This window comes from Thamnophis sirtalis, unplaced genomic scaffold, assembly GCF_051295495.1.
Source record: "Thamnophis sirtalis isolate CommonGarterSnake01/CBP01778 unplaced genomic scaffold, rThaSir2_p1.2 scaffold_13, whole genome shotgun sequence".
NCBI classification, from domain to species: Eukaryota; Metazoa; Chordata; class Lepidosauria; order Squamata; family Natricidae; genus Thamnophis; species Thamnophis sirtalis.
The window spans coordinates 52,598,103-52,611,923 of record NW_028261393.1 but is presented as its reverse complement, the minus strand read 5'-3'; the positions used below and the strand labels follow the sequence as shown (position 1 = coordinate 52,611,923).

Here is a 13,821-nt window from a genome sequence, read left to right as displayed (position 1 = left end):
AGTTGCGCTCTGCATGGGGCAGCCCTTGAAGAGTATTCGGAGACTTCAACTTGTCCAGAACGCAGCCGCGCGAGCGATTGTGGGTGCACCTCGGTACACCCACGTTACACTTATCCTCCGCGAGCTGCACTGGTTACCGATCAGTCTCCGGATACGCTTCAAGGTGCTAGTCGTAACTTATAAAGCCCTTCATGGTATTGGATCTGGGTACTTGAGAGACCGCCTGCTGCCAATTACCTCCCACAGACCCATTAGATCTCACAGGGTTGGCCTCCTCCGGGTGCCATCTACCAGCCAATGCCATCTGGCTATTACCCGGGGGAGGGCCTTCTCTGTGGCAGCTCCGGCCCTCTAGAATGAACTCTCCGCAGGGATTCGGACCCTCACCTCTTTCCAGGCCTTCCGAAAAGCTGTCAAAACCTGGCTTTGCCGGCAGGCCTGGGGATGATGAGTTCCCTCCCCTCTCGACATGTATGGTTGTGCGACTGTTGTTTACTTTTATTATTTGTATTTTGTTTTTTTATGTTCCCCTTTTTCCTCCTTGAATTGTTCGCCGCCCTGAATCGTCCCGGAGAAGGCCGGCATACAAATAATAAAATTCTATTCTATTCTATTCTAGTTGCTCTTCTCTAAACTTTTTCCAAGGTCTCAACATCTTTTTTATAGTATATTAAGAGTACATAGCGAAATCAGCTGTGAGTTTCATTATTGTAGCATTTCCATAAACCGTTGAAGTCTTTTGTTCACCTTTTGCTCCGGTTTTCCTATTAAGGAAGGAGGTGGGAACTCTTCTCTTCTTTATGAAAAATAAATAAATGTAACAAGTTTTCGAATTAGTATCCATAAAATGCCAATTAAATGGGAAGACAGGTTAGAATTAATGTCACAGTTAATTAGTTAATATATGTGATTATACTAGCTCTAATTAAAACCATAATTGACTTTTCATCACTTATCCTATGTTGGCAGTTTGAACAATTAAACTCATAAATTTATACCTCATTTCTATTTGGGGATTTTCATGCTTAGCTTAACCCCCAATTCTTTTCAGCATGTACTAAAATTATATTCTACATTTTACATAAATGTATCATATTCGGTATAACCACTATATATTTTGCAAGAAGTATGAGTTAGCCTTACAGGTAATATTATTGGTGGGAATACATTCAGTCCTTGACTTACGAACTACAAGTGAGTCCAAAATTGCTGTTGCTCAATGAGACATTTGTGAAGTGAGCTTTGCCCCAATTTACCATCATTCTTACAACAGTTGTTAAGTGGATTGTTGCAGTTGTTAAGATACCAATACGGTTGTTAAGTGAATCTAATATCTCCATTGACTGTGCTTGTCAGAAAGTCGCAAAAGTCAATCGCAGGACACCGGCACACGACAACCGTCATAAGTACATGCCAGTTGCCAAGCATCTGAATTTTGATCACATGGCCCACGGGAAGCTGCAACGGCTGTAAGTGCAAAAACCAGTCACTAAATGAATTGTGGTAAGTTGAGGACTACCTGTATTGCAAAGAGAGTAAAGGATATCTCTTAGATGCTCATTGCCTACTTGTTTTCATGCCAAGCTCCAAAATCTAAGAAAGGCACATTGAAGTTCTTCTGTGCGGTTTCCTCTATTCCTCCTTATCTGTTCTGACCACCCCCTCTGTACGGTGAGTCACGCCGACACAAGATTGCTGCTAGACAATTTATTCACAGTAAATTAACACACCGACAAGACTTTGGCAGCAACCCAGACTTCCACAGATAAGAAATACACACCAGAGCTTCTCCAGCTTTAGTATAATAGATGAATCCTGCAAACAGCCTCCTCCCAAAGTCTCTCCTTATATACTCTCTTGGGAGGAGCCTAATCACAACCACCTGGGTCCAATTATCTCCTTTGTCTCCGTAATTGTTGCCGGCGCTTATCCGCCCATCTCTGTCGGGCGTCCGGGACCAATTCCCTCTGCACCTCCTCACTGCTCAAGGGCCTGACGTCTTCACCACTGCTCCAGGGCCTGACGTCATGGGCACACTCCCTTTGGCTTTCACCGCTGCTCCATGCCTCAGGCGCCTCCTGGTGGCCAATCAGCCTCTCTGGTCCCTGCTCGGAGTCTGAACCCTGTCCAGGGTCCTCCACATGTTCCAGAGCCGACTCATAGGGTCCCTCGCTATTGGCATCTGTTTGCAGCTCCAACGGCTCCTGCTGGGCCACAACACTTATCTATAGACAGGAATCTTGCCAGGCTAACAGAGACTATGGTACGTGCCCCATAAAACATACAGTCATCATCATCATCTCCTTTTAATGATCCTATAATCCCTTGTGGGTGGAGTCTTGGCCATTGAATGGAGCTGAGTGTTTATTGGCCAGATGCCCTTCCTGTCACCAATGCAGAGTTTTATTCAGTAGATATATTCTCATCGTGCCCAAAGAGAGAAATATCTGCCTCTACCCAGGATCGAACCCACAGTCTCCTGATTGTGAGGTGAGAGCTCCACCTCTAGGCCACCGTGCTACTGTGAGACATCCAGTATCCTCTAGGAACTATTAGGGAGGAGCTGTCTTCACCCTCTTTCTCTCACACCAATTGTCTCGACTTTGCTTGTCTGTTGTTCCTCTGGAATGCAGCCCCTCCCTCCTGGAATCCAGATGACATTCCATCACAGTTCACTCTGCGAATCCATACCTTTCTCCAGGATTTTGCCCTGCGAAAATATTAGACTGGTGTTATGTTTCCTTAAACCTATTCTGACGCCTGCACTATTCCAGAGGAACGTTCAGCTAGCACACTGCTGCCATCTAGCCACCTTCTGGATTTCTGCAGGCTGGGTCAACCAATTCCTCCCTGCTCCCTCTGTCCGACCCACATACCTTTTCCAGCTGTGTCACAGAGGATTTCAACTCTCCTGTTGTCCGCCATGATGAAAATGTAAAAAATGTAAAAAGAAAAAGGCAAGAGCTGCTGCTGCCAGAGCAGGAGGCGAGAGAACCACGTGCCTCCTTTGCATAAGGAATTTTTCACCTTTTAACCCTTGCTTAACTCTGCTCAAGTGATCATAACGATAGTCTAAAGGAGGCATGTGGTTCTCTCGCCTCCCCCTGCAGTTAAGCACTAAAGCAGAGACATCCACTGTGACTCTGGCAGAAACTACCTCTGCCTTTTTCCTTTTAATTTTTTTTCTTTTCATCATGACAGTGGTGAGGTCCTGCCTCCCCTGGTGAGGCCCTGCGTCCCTGGCGAAGGGTCATGAAAAGTTTGGCTTGAAAACAGGGTCCTCTGGCTGACTTCCTCCTTTATCTCTGCTCTTTTGCCACACTGCCCTTTTGAGGCTCTGGGGAGAAAAAAACTTTCTTTTGACTTCCCAAATGTTCCCCTGGACTTAATTCCCAGAATTCTTCAGCCCGCAGTGCTATTACTGAGAATTCTGGGAGTTGGTTCCTAGTCAGCCATATGCCTAGACAGAGAAAACTATTCTCGACAAAGTCAAAAGAGGATTGGTTTGTGGAGGGGGAGGGTTGTTTCTCCAGTTTGATGCCAGGGGAACACGTTAAGGAGACCCCGAAGAAGCAATTCACTTAATGTCTGAATCTCTGCCAGTGAGTCAGCTCCAGTGCCAGCCTCAAAAGAATAATGGAAAGAGAGAGAGAGAAAGAGAGAGAGAAAAAAACCTATTTCTCTCATGCAACTTCCATTTCCAGGCACATTTTGTCTTATCCCCTCCCTTTGGTGTGTGTCTCCCCCACCCCAAAACATAAAAACATATATATACACACACACGCACGCACACAAACACATGATGGGGGAAGGAGGAGAAAGAGAGAGAGCTGGAGAGAAAGAAAAAGAGGAAAGAAGGAAGAAGACAGAAAGAGAGGGGGGAGAGGGGAGAGAGAGAGAGAGAGAGAGAGAGACTATAGATCTGTATGTTTATATGCCTTGGGGGCTAAAAGCCCATTCTAAACATCTTCCCAAATTCCATTCTCCTCTCCCTTTCATGAGTAGCTTATAGGAAAAATCCAGTTGGAAAGGTTACAAAATCAAATTGCTTTTCTAGAAACATCTTCCAAAACATATAAAGACACATACACACACAGAAACACAAACACAATGGGGGGAAGGGGGGAGACAGAGAGAGAGAGAGAGAAAGAGAGAGAAAGAGACAGAGAAAGAGTCATACACAGAGAAAGACACACACACAGAGAGAGAATGAGACACGCACATACAGAGAGAGAGAGAGAGAAAGAGAGAAAGAAAGAGAGAAAGAGAGAAAGAGAGAGAGAAAGAGAGAAAGAGAGAAAGACATACACAGAGAAAGAGAGACACAGAGAAAGAGAGAGAGGGAAAGACATACACAGAGAAAGAGAGAATGAGACACGCAGAGAGAAAGAGAGAGAGAGACAGAAAGAGAGAGAGAGAAAGACATACACAGAGAAAGAGAGACACAGAGAAAGAGAGAGAGAGTGAGACACACAGAGAGGGACAGAGAGAGAGAGAGACACACACACAGAGAGAGGGAAAGACATACACAGAGAAAGAGAGAATGAGACACGCAGAGAGAAAAAGAGAGAATGAGACACACACACAAAAAGAGAGAGAGACAGAAAGAAAAAGAGAGACAGAAAGAGAGAGAGAGAAAGAGAGAGAATGAGACACAGAGAGAGACAGAGAGACAGAAAGAGACAGAGAGAGACAGAGAGAGAAAGAGAGAGAATGAGACACAGAGACAGAGACAGAGACAGACAGAGAGAGAGAGAGAGAGAGAAAGAGGGACAGAAAGAGAGAGAGAAAGAGAGAGAGAGAAAGAGAGAGAATGAGACACAGAGAGAGACAGAGAGACAGAAAGAGACAGAGAGAGACAGAGAGAGAAAGAGAGAGAATGAGACACAGAGACAGAGACAGAGGGAGACAGAGAGAGAGAGAGAGAAAGAGGGACAGAAAGAGAGAGAGAAAGAGAGGGGGTAGGGAGGAGTAGGGAGGGAGGGAGGGAGATTGTGATCAGTAGTATGTTCTAAGCTGAATCCCTAAGTCAGATGAATGTTCCTTCTTCCTGTTAACTAATTTCGCTCCCTCCGTTCATATTGTTCTTTTTCCTTAACTCCCTTTCATCTTGCTTATTATCATTGCTCCCATCATGCCTGCTGCAAAGCGTAGCCTTCCTTGGAATTAATCAAGTTCTGGCTAATCAAACGGCTGGCATTAGCATAAAGTTCAGTTAATTGTCTCCCTTCCACTTTACGAGGAAATAACCTCATAAAGCGCATTTCTGATTAGATGAAGGGCTCTTTCAAATAATAATAATAATAATTTTAAAAGGCAGTAAGTTACATCAGCTGGCTGCGGATGGTTTTTAAGGAGAAATAAAGGAAAATGATGACTGTTGGATTCGCTATTAGCCCATCTCTGCTCGGTATCTTTCTTCTTCTATTGTTTTTCGTCTTCTATTGGCGCTTAAGCTTTTTCCTTTTAGTCCTTCCTTTTACCCTCTGTCTTACTGTGTTTTAGTTAATTTCTACCCTTGTTTTTAAAACTTTTAATAGCATATATATATTAAAAACCCCACTAAAGCAAGTCTCAACCCACTCAAGAAGCGAAATTAGGAGAGGATATGCTGGATTATTGAAATGGAAATTGAGAGATTGCATTTTAGCCTAGTTAATGTACTGCGGTGGTGGGGTTCAAATATTTTTACTGCCGGTTCTGTGGGCGTGGCTTTGCCGCCGTGGTAGGGGAAGGATACTGCAAAATCCCCATTCCCTCCATACCCCACTGTTGTGGCCCAGCAGGAGCCGTTGGAGCTGCCACCAGACTCCGACAGCGAGTGGCCTTATGAGTCGGTCCTGGAGGAAGTGGAGGACCCTGGACAGGGTTCCGACTCCGAGCAGGGTGGCGAGAGACTGGTTGGTCACCAGGTGGCGCCTGAGTCTTGGATCAGTGGGGAGGAGACAAGAGAGAATGATCCAGAAACCACCTGTGAGTTGTTCCGGGATGCACGCCGTCGAAGGGCTACTCGGCGTCAAGAACAACTACGTAATTACAGGAGGTAATTACGCTCAGCTGATGCTCATTAAGATCCTCTCCCGATTATAAAAGAGACTGCTTGTACCATGCCCTTCTTGCAGAAGTCAACTTTAGGGACTAACGAGCAACAAACTGGGCAGAATGGATTGCTGCCAGAGTTTGTTTGCATTGCTGCCAAGGTTTGTAGGATTTGCTGCCAGAGTGCTTATCTCTTTGTTTATTTGGCTTTCAGCCAACGAGAGTCTGGACTGATTAAAAAACATTCTCATTTATGTTTGTCTCGGCTTTTGTTCCTGGACAGAGAAGGGGGGTCAGAACACCCCACTAACCTGCTTTCTAGCTCCGTTCCCTGTCAGGGCAACAAAAGAAGATCAGCTGGGAGGCTGGGAGGCAGCAGGGGCGAGGCCAGCCTATTTGCCGGTTCTCCAAACTATTCAAAATTTCCGCTACTGGTTCTCCAGAACCTGTCAGAACTGGCTGAATATCATCTCTGGTGTACTGGGTGTATTTAACCCGGAGAGTTGAATTCATGGTTCAGCATGTCATTTGCAAAACCCAGCGATCAAACAAGTTGTAAAAACAGAAATGTAAAGGTAGCAGACACCTGATGCGGATTTCAAAGTTTCTTTCTCTTTCTTTGGGTCCTTTCCTATAGTAAAGAGAGAACAGCCTTGGCTTGATTGTGAGAATGGTATAATGATGACAATCTCCAATTTTTGTCCCTGAAATGCTAGCGAGGATGTAAACATGGAGCAGAGATCAAAGTCAAATTTTCTTTTCCAGAAGAAGGAAGGAAGGAGGAAAGGGTGGGTGGGAGGGAGGGAATGAAGGAAGGAAAGAAGGAAGGATGGATGGATGAAGGAGGGATGGAGGGAGGGAAGAAAGGAGGGAGGAAGGAAGGAAGGAAGGAAGGAAGGGAGGAAGGAAGGAAGAAAGGATGGATGGATGGATGGATGGATGGAGGGAGGGAAGGAAGGAAGGAAGGAAGGAAGGCATCAGATATTCAGTAAAAGGCCATTCTTCCAGAAAAGCCATGTTATACATGGACCTTCTAGAATCTAGATACTCTCAAAATTTCAAAGGTGACTTTCTTTGCAACCAATTCTTTTTAGTAGCACCAAGCAATCTTTTTCCAATTAAAAGACTGATTTTTTTTTTTGCATAACCCAAAGGCTGAATTTAACACAGCTTTGGGATTTATATTCAGTCTATTGAATCCATAATTAAACCGACCAGTTGGGTTCGCAAGACATGGCTGGCTGGGGAATTCTGGGAGTTGAAATCCACTCGTCATCAAGTTGCTCAGGTTGAAAAACACTATCCTGGATCCCTGGGAATAATAATAATAATAAAAAAAGGGTTCCTCCATTGAAATGGGAGGTTTTGTTTTGAATAATGGACAAACAGGTGGGGGAAAAAAACTTTGAAGCTTTGCTTCTATGCACAATAACTGCAGACGGGTTATTATACGTCCAAAGATGGAAGCATTAGGTTATTATTATGGAAGAAGGATTGATGCAGAGGATGGAAGTTGCTGAGATCTGTTTTATTACTGATTGGGAACCCCTTGTAGGCTTTTTACACGAAATAGAAACAAAATGACTTATGATTTATGGTTTCCACGATTAGAAAGAACAGATAATGGGGGGAATAGAGTTATGGTGTCACCATGGAGCAAGAAGTACATTTATAATTGTACTTAAAACTGCGGTAGAGAAGAACAGAAGTGACTTCTTGGTATCTTTTCTCTTGCTTGTATCTTTTCACTTTGCATTTTAACTCTTTCGGGGGAGTGGATAGCAATGATATTTGGAAGATCCTGGACAAAAAGTCCCATCGAAGACATAAAAAACCAAATAAAGGAGAATATTTGTAGCTCAGGGTTGAAATGAGAGGGGTCCTTGGTGCTCTCTTGAGCTTTGCTAGTTTTCTGGCAGATGTTTCATTACCCCAACTAAGTAACATCATCAGGGCTAGTAAGGAATAGAGTCTGCTACTGATGATCTTACCTAATTGGGTAATAAAACATCTGCAAGGGAAGAACCAAGCTCAGAGAGCACCAAGGGCCTTTTCACATCCAAAGCCCTCAGGTGAAATACCTGTCTGAGTTTCATTCTTCTCCCCCAGTTTCAAAACAATAATGTTAAGCTCGAGTTGTAAAACTCAATTCTGCAGTAGGTAAGTAGGTGGTATATTATTATTATTTTTAATTACCCTGTTTATCCTGAAAATAAGACCTGAGATAGAGATAGAGAAATGGAAGGATAGATGGAGATAGAGATAGAGATAGAGAGATAGATAGAGAGATAGATAGAGAGATAGATAGATAGATAGATAGATAGATAGATGATACATAGATAGACAGACAGACAGACAGAGATAGAGATAGAGATAGAGATAGATAGATAGATAGATAGATAGATAGATAGATGATACATAGATAGACAGACAGACAGACAGACAGACAGAGATAGAGATAGAGATAGATAGAGATAGATAGAGATAGATAGAGATAGATAGAGATAGATAGATAGATGATAGACAGAGACAGACAGACAGATAGAGATAGAGATAGATAGATAGATAGATAGATAGATAGATAGATAGATAGATAGATAGATAGATAGATAGATAGATGGATGATAGATAGACAGAGATAGAGAAATAGAGATAGAGGTAGATAGATAGATAGATAGATAGATAGATAGATAGATAGATAGATAGATAGATAGATAGATAGATAGATAGATAGATAGATAAATAGATAGATACCGTATTTTTGGAGTATGATGCACCAAGATTTTGAAGAGGCAATTTTAAAAAAAGTTTTTGCACTCTGCAGGCCTCCCAAAAATGGCCCATTTTTTGTTAAAATGGGCCCATTTTTTGTCAAAAAAAGAGAGGCACGCATAGCCTTTTGGAGGCTTGTAGAGTGCTCCTCGGGGTGGGGCAAAAACAAGCAAAAAAACCAGCCTGTTTTCGCTCATTTCTGCCCTCCCCAGCCCCCAGGAGCACTCTGGAAGCCTCCTAAAGGCTATGCATGATCATTTTGGTGAAGGGGGTGGGGTTTTGGGAGGCCAAAAATGTTGTATTCAGTGTATAAGACACACCCAGATTTTCACCCTCTTTTTTGAGAGGAAAAGGGTGAGCCTTATACTTCGAAAAATACGGTCGATCTATTTCTCCAAAATAAGACCTCCCTGATAATAAGCCCAATTGGGCTTTTGAGTACATACGCGATAAGCCCTCCCTGAAAATAAGCCCTCCCTGAAAATATTGCAACACAATAGCAGCCATGAGGTGACCATGCTCACCCCCTCCTGCACCTCAAAAATGATAAGACCCCCCCGAAAATAAGGCCAAGGGCTTATTTCGGGGGGGGGGGTAAAAGAAAAGAAAACCCTGTCTTAGGCCCAGGATACCTGCGAGACCACCTACTGCCACCGGTAGCCTCCCACCGTCCAGTGCGATCCCACAGAGTTGGCCTCCTCAGGGTGCCGTCGGCCAGACAGTGTCGGCTAGAGACCCCCAGGGGGAGAGCCTTCTCTGTGGGAGCGCCTTCCCTCTGGAATGAGCTGCCCCCGGAGCTTCGTATAATCCCTGACCTCCGGTCCTTCCGACGCGCCCTAAAAAGTTGGCTTTTCCAGCAAGCCATCCTGGCCTGAACGAAACAAAATATAAATTATTGGCCATTGTTAATTTTAATTCGAATTCTTTTCTTAAAAAAAATGTTATTGTCAATTCTAATTGGGTTTGTTTGGAATATTCCATTTAATTTTTTTAAACTTTTGTATTATGTGTTTCTTTTAATGTTGTACGCCGCCCTGAGTCCTTGGGAGAAGAGCGGCGTATAAATCTAATAAACCAAACCAAACTAAACCAAACCTGTCTTATTTTTCAAGGAAACATGATACCACAATTGGAAATTGATTTTGCTCCCTGTTGCTTTGGAAGATGCTTTTCCACACGGCAATCTAGCCCACAGATTGTTCCTGATGGGCTCCCTCCAAAGACGAAGCCCTCCAGGATCCTGCTTAGCTTCCTGATGGCAGGTGAAGAACTCTAGGTGTGGTTGCCATCTTCCTAGGCTGAAATGCCCGAGCCAAAAGGACCCTTTCCAGGAAGCCATCGTAACTGGTCAGTTCTTTGCCCCCATTGCTTTCTTCAAAGATGTCCTCTGGGGATTCTCAGTCTCCATCCAGGTCACGGTTGTCCCAAAGGCGGCTTTTTCAAGAGGCAACTGGACGTTCTGGGTTTTTCTCTCTCAGAGCTGAAGAAGCTTCGGGCACAAGAAGCGAAACCTCTTTAAAGAAAAAACCAGGAAGTCAGTTGTCTCTTGAAAAAAAAGCACCTTTGGGGTTTTTCCCAAGATGGTTTTTCACGTTGGGTTTGCTTGGAGCCGCAACCTTCTCTTGGTGGTCTTCCATCCCGGTGCTTGCCAACCCCACCCAAGGCTGCTCAAGTTGATTGGGAGCAGAGAAAGTCGATCAGTGCTGCCATCTGCTGAAGGTCCCTCCCTGGGTAAAGCACGCAGGGGCTCCGCTCCCCATGGACTAACCTGCTTGGAAAATAATGCTCCATGAAGGATAAGGGCTAGGATGGCACTCTGAAAGACTGGGAAGCCTGTCCTTCCCTCCTCCCTTCCTCCTCCCTAACTTCCTGCCTGCCTCTCTGCCTCTTTTCCTGCCTTCCTTCCCTCCCTCCTTCCTGCCTCCCTTCCCTCCCTCCTTCTTGCCTCCCTCCCTCCTTTCCTTCCTTCCCTTGCTTCCTCCCTCCTTTCCTTCCTTCCCCTTCCCTCCCTCTTTTCTTTCCCTCTTTCCTTCCTCCTCCTTCCCTTGCTTCCTCCCTCTGTCCTCTTTTCCTTCCTTCCTTCCCTTCCTGCCTTCCTCCCTCCTTCCTGCCTCCCTCTTTTCCTTCTTTCTTCCCCCCTCCTTCCTTTCCTTCCTTCCTTCCTCCCTCTTTTTTCCCTTTCCTTCCTCCTCCCTACCTTCCTGCCTGCCTCTCTGCCTCTTTTCCTTCCCTCCCTCCCTCCCTCCTGCCTCCCTCTCTCTTTTCCTTCCTTCTTTCCTTCCTTCCCTCCCTCCCTCCTTTCCTTCGTTCCCTCCCTCCCTCTTTTCTTTCCCTCTTTCCTTCCTCCTCCCTACCTTCCTGCCGGCCTCTCTGCCTCTTTTCCTTCCTTCCCCCCCCCCTGCATCCCTCCCTCTTTTCCTTCCTTCCTTCCCTCCCTCCTTCCCTCCCTCCCTCCTTTCCTTCCTTCCCTCCTTCCTTCCTCCCTCTTTTCCTTCCTTCTTTCCTTCCTTCCCTCCCTCTCCCTCTGCAGGATACCCACTGGAAGAAGCGACCCCCTCCTCCCTCCCTCCCTCTCCCCGGCCCTGCTCGGCTTCACACAACCCGTTCTGCAAAGAGGTTTCGTGTGTCGTGGGAAACCAACCCAGCCATCTAAGTAAAGCCCAGCCGAGGGCGACGCGGGAATCCACCAACCCTCTCCGTGCCGCCCCCGCTCATTCCTCCTCCTCCTCCTCCACCTCCTCCTTTCCCCTAGCAGGCTTTTAGGCGGCGATGGCGCTGGGTGCCAGAAGCCATCGTCGGCGACCGCAGCTTTAAGCGCGATCCACGTGAGCCACGCGGCTGCTGCCGGCTGCTTGCCCCCCCCCCCCATTGCAGCTCTCCGCTCGGCTGCCTCCTCCGCCGCGGCGCCCCCCTCCCCCCAGCCCGAGCCAGCCCCGCGGCTCCGCGCTGCAGTTCTGCGCCAAGGAGCGAAGCGGCGGCGGCGACGAATAGAAGTTTCAGCCCGACCCGGAGCTCCCCGCGTGACCCGATCCGCGGGTGGGCAGGGAACCAGGCGGAGGGCGGGAAGGAGGGAGGGGGGCGGGGAAGAGAGGGGGGGCGGTCCAGCGCACCTCCTCCTTCCTCCCTGCCTTCTTTCCTTCCTCCCTTCCTTCTCTGCCTGCCTTCCATCCATCCATCCACGCGGGGAGGGCGAGCACCAGAGCCACCCTCGGATCCCTCCCGGGCTGGGGGGTCTGGCGAGCGAAAGGCGAAGGAGGGGCGAAAAGAAACGCGGAGTGGCGGAGTGGGGGGGAGAGATCCCGGAGGCCCCCCACCTTCTTTCCAACAGCAGCAGCAGTAGCACCCGCCCGCGGTTGCGCGCCGATGCCGGCCCGGCTCTTTGGGTGGTGGTAGCAGTCACGGGACTCGCACACCGACCGACGCACCATGGAGCAACCCGCGGCTCCGACGGTCGTCGTCCTCCTGCTGCTGAGGCTTCTGGACCCCTCGCTGGCCGGCTTCCCCAACACCATCAGCATAGGTGAGAAGCGGCCCTTTCTGTCTCCCCTCCCCTTCCCCCGTTCCCCCCATCTTCATCTCCCCCATCCTCATCCTCAACTTAAGTGTTGAGTGTTGTGGCTCTCCCTGAAAACTCCCCTTCCGCTGTCTGTCCTCCCCACGCCGCCCCACTTCCCCCCCTAACTCGGCTGTCATAAATGAGTTTACTTGCTGGAGACCAGTCCGAATTAAGACTACTCCGAATCGATCCCACGAGGGAATCGCAACTGAATGATCAAATGAACCCAAAGGGTGCGGGGAGGATAGTTGGGAAAGCAGGAATGAGCTGGAGTTTAATGCGGGTTGGGGCGCCTGCGGGATCCCCCCCCCCCCGGCTGAAGTTGGGCACTCCGTAAGCAAAGCTCCTTAAAGCCCGCTAGAATAGAAAAAAATAAACAAATAGAATATAGCATATTTTATTGTCGCTTTGAACGTCTCGCTAAAGCGCCAGGCATTAAAAATGACATCGCGTTACATCCAGTCATGCTCGATTGCAAAGAAATGCAAGAGAATTCCAGAACAAAACTTCCCTGGGATATATATATATATATATTTTTTCCACGAGGGGACTCTGTTTGCAAGCCCACCCTATCACCCACCCCTCTTTTCCCTTGGAAACTTTTGGGGAGGTTGAACCGAACCGACGTGCGTCGGTTTGGAAGCCGGGGAGCTGTCCAGCTCCTGCAAATCAATTTTGTTTTTGAAGCTTTTTTTCCCTCCCCTCCTGGCCTTTTTATTTTATTTTATTTATGGCTGGGAGGGGGGAAAACAGCTTTGCTCTCCGGGAGAGGGAGGGGGGTAAGAGAACCCGATGTGCCAGGCAAATAAGATGAAGCATTCATGGGGTGCCCTTCACCCCTATCCCCCCCCCCGCCGCCCGCTCCCATCCCCAAGCTAGCATGGGGTGCCCAGCCAAAACCTTGGGGGGGATGCAGGTGGAGGATTAAAATAATCCGTGCCTTGTCTGGTCTGCATTGAATCTGTGCTGCAGCAGCAGCAGCAAATGCGTGTGTGTTTAAAAAACTGTTCTGTGTGTAGGAGTGCAACAAATTTCCTGCCCACTTGGGTTCTTCTGGGGCACTGGAAAATGCCAAGCTGTACTTAAAAATAGCAGTTTGTTCCTGGAGCATTTACCTCTTAGGGTTCTTCTCTCCCCTCCCTCCCTTTCCAGATCTATCTTATTTATTTATTTTTCATTCCCTCTCCCCCCCCCCCCCCGGCTCTACATGCGCCGCAGAAAGAACACACTGGGTGGATGTGTCTGTGTGTGTGTTTGTGCCGTGTGGGCAGCCTGGTGTTGGCTGCTGCTGCTACCACCGAAAAAGAGTTTGGGTGGGTGGGCTGCAGAAGGAAAATAGAAAAAAGAAGTGAACCGTTATTATTATTCCCCCCCACCCCCGGTGGCTGTAATCCATGCCGCCCACCTAAAAATGATCAGAGATCTGGTGGCTAAATCATACGGGTGTCTGTTTA

At 47.3% G+C, this 13,821-nt stretch overlaps 1 protein-coding gene across 1 annotated transcript in view; it reads left to right on the top strand.

Moving 5' to 3' along the window:
• Window positions 1-12,108: 12,108 nt before the first annotated feature.
• Window positions 12,109-13,821, top strand: part of GRIA3 (glutamate ionotropic receptor AMPA type subunit 3) — a 172,259-nt gene continuing 170,546 nt past the window's right edge. The window contains 1 exon segment of the mRNA XM_087727511.1: window positions 12,109-12,331. Within this exon segment, the coding sequence (XP_087583637.1) occupies window positions 12,238-12,331 (94 nt within the window). The 5' untranslated portion in view covers window positions 12,109-12,237.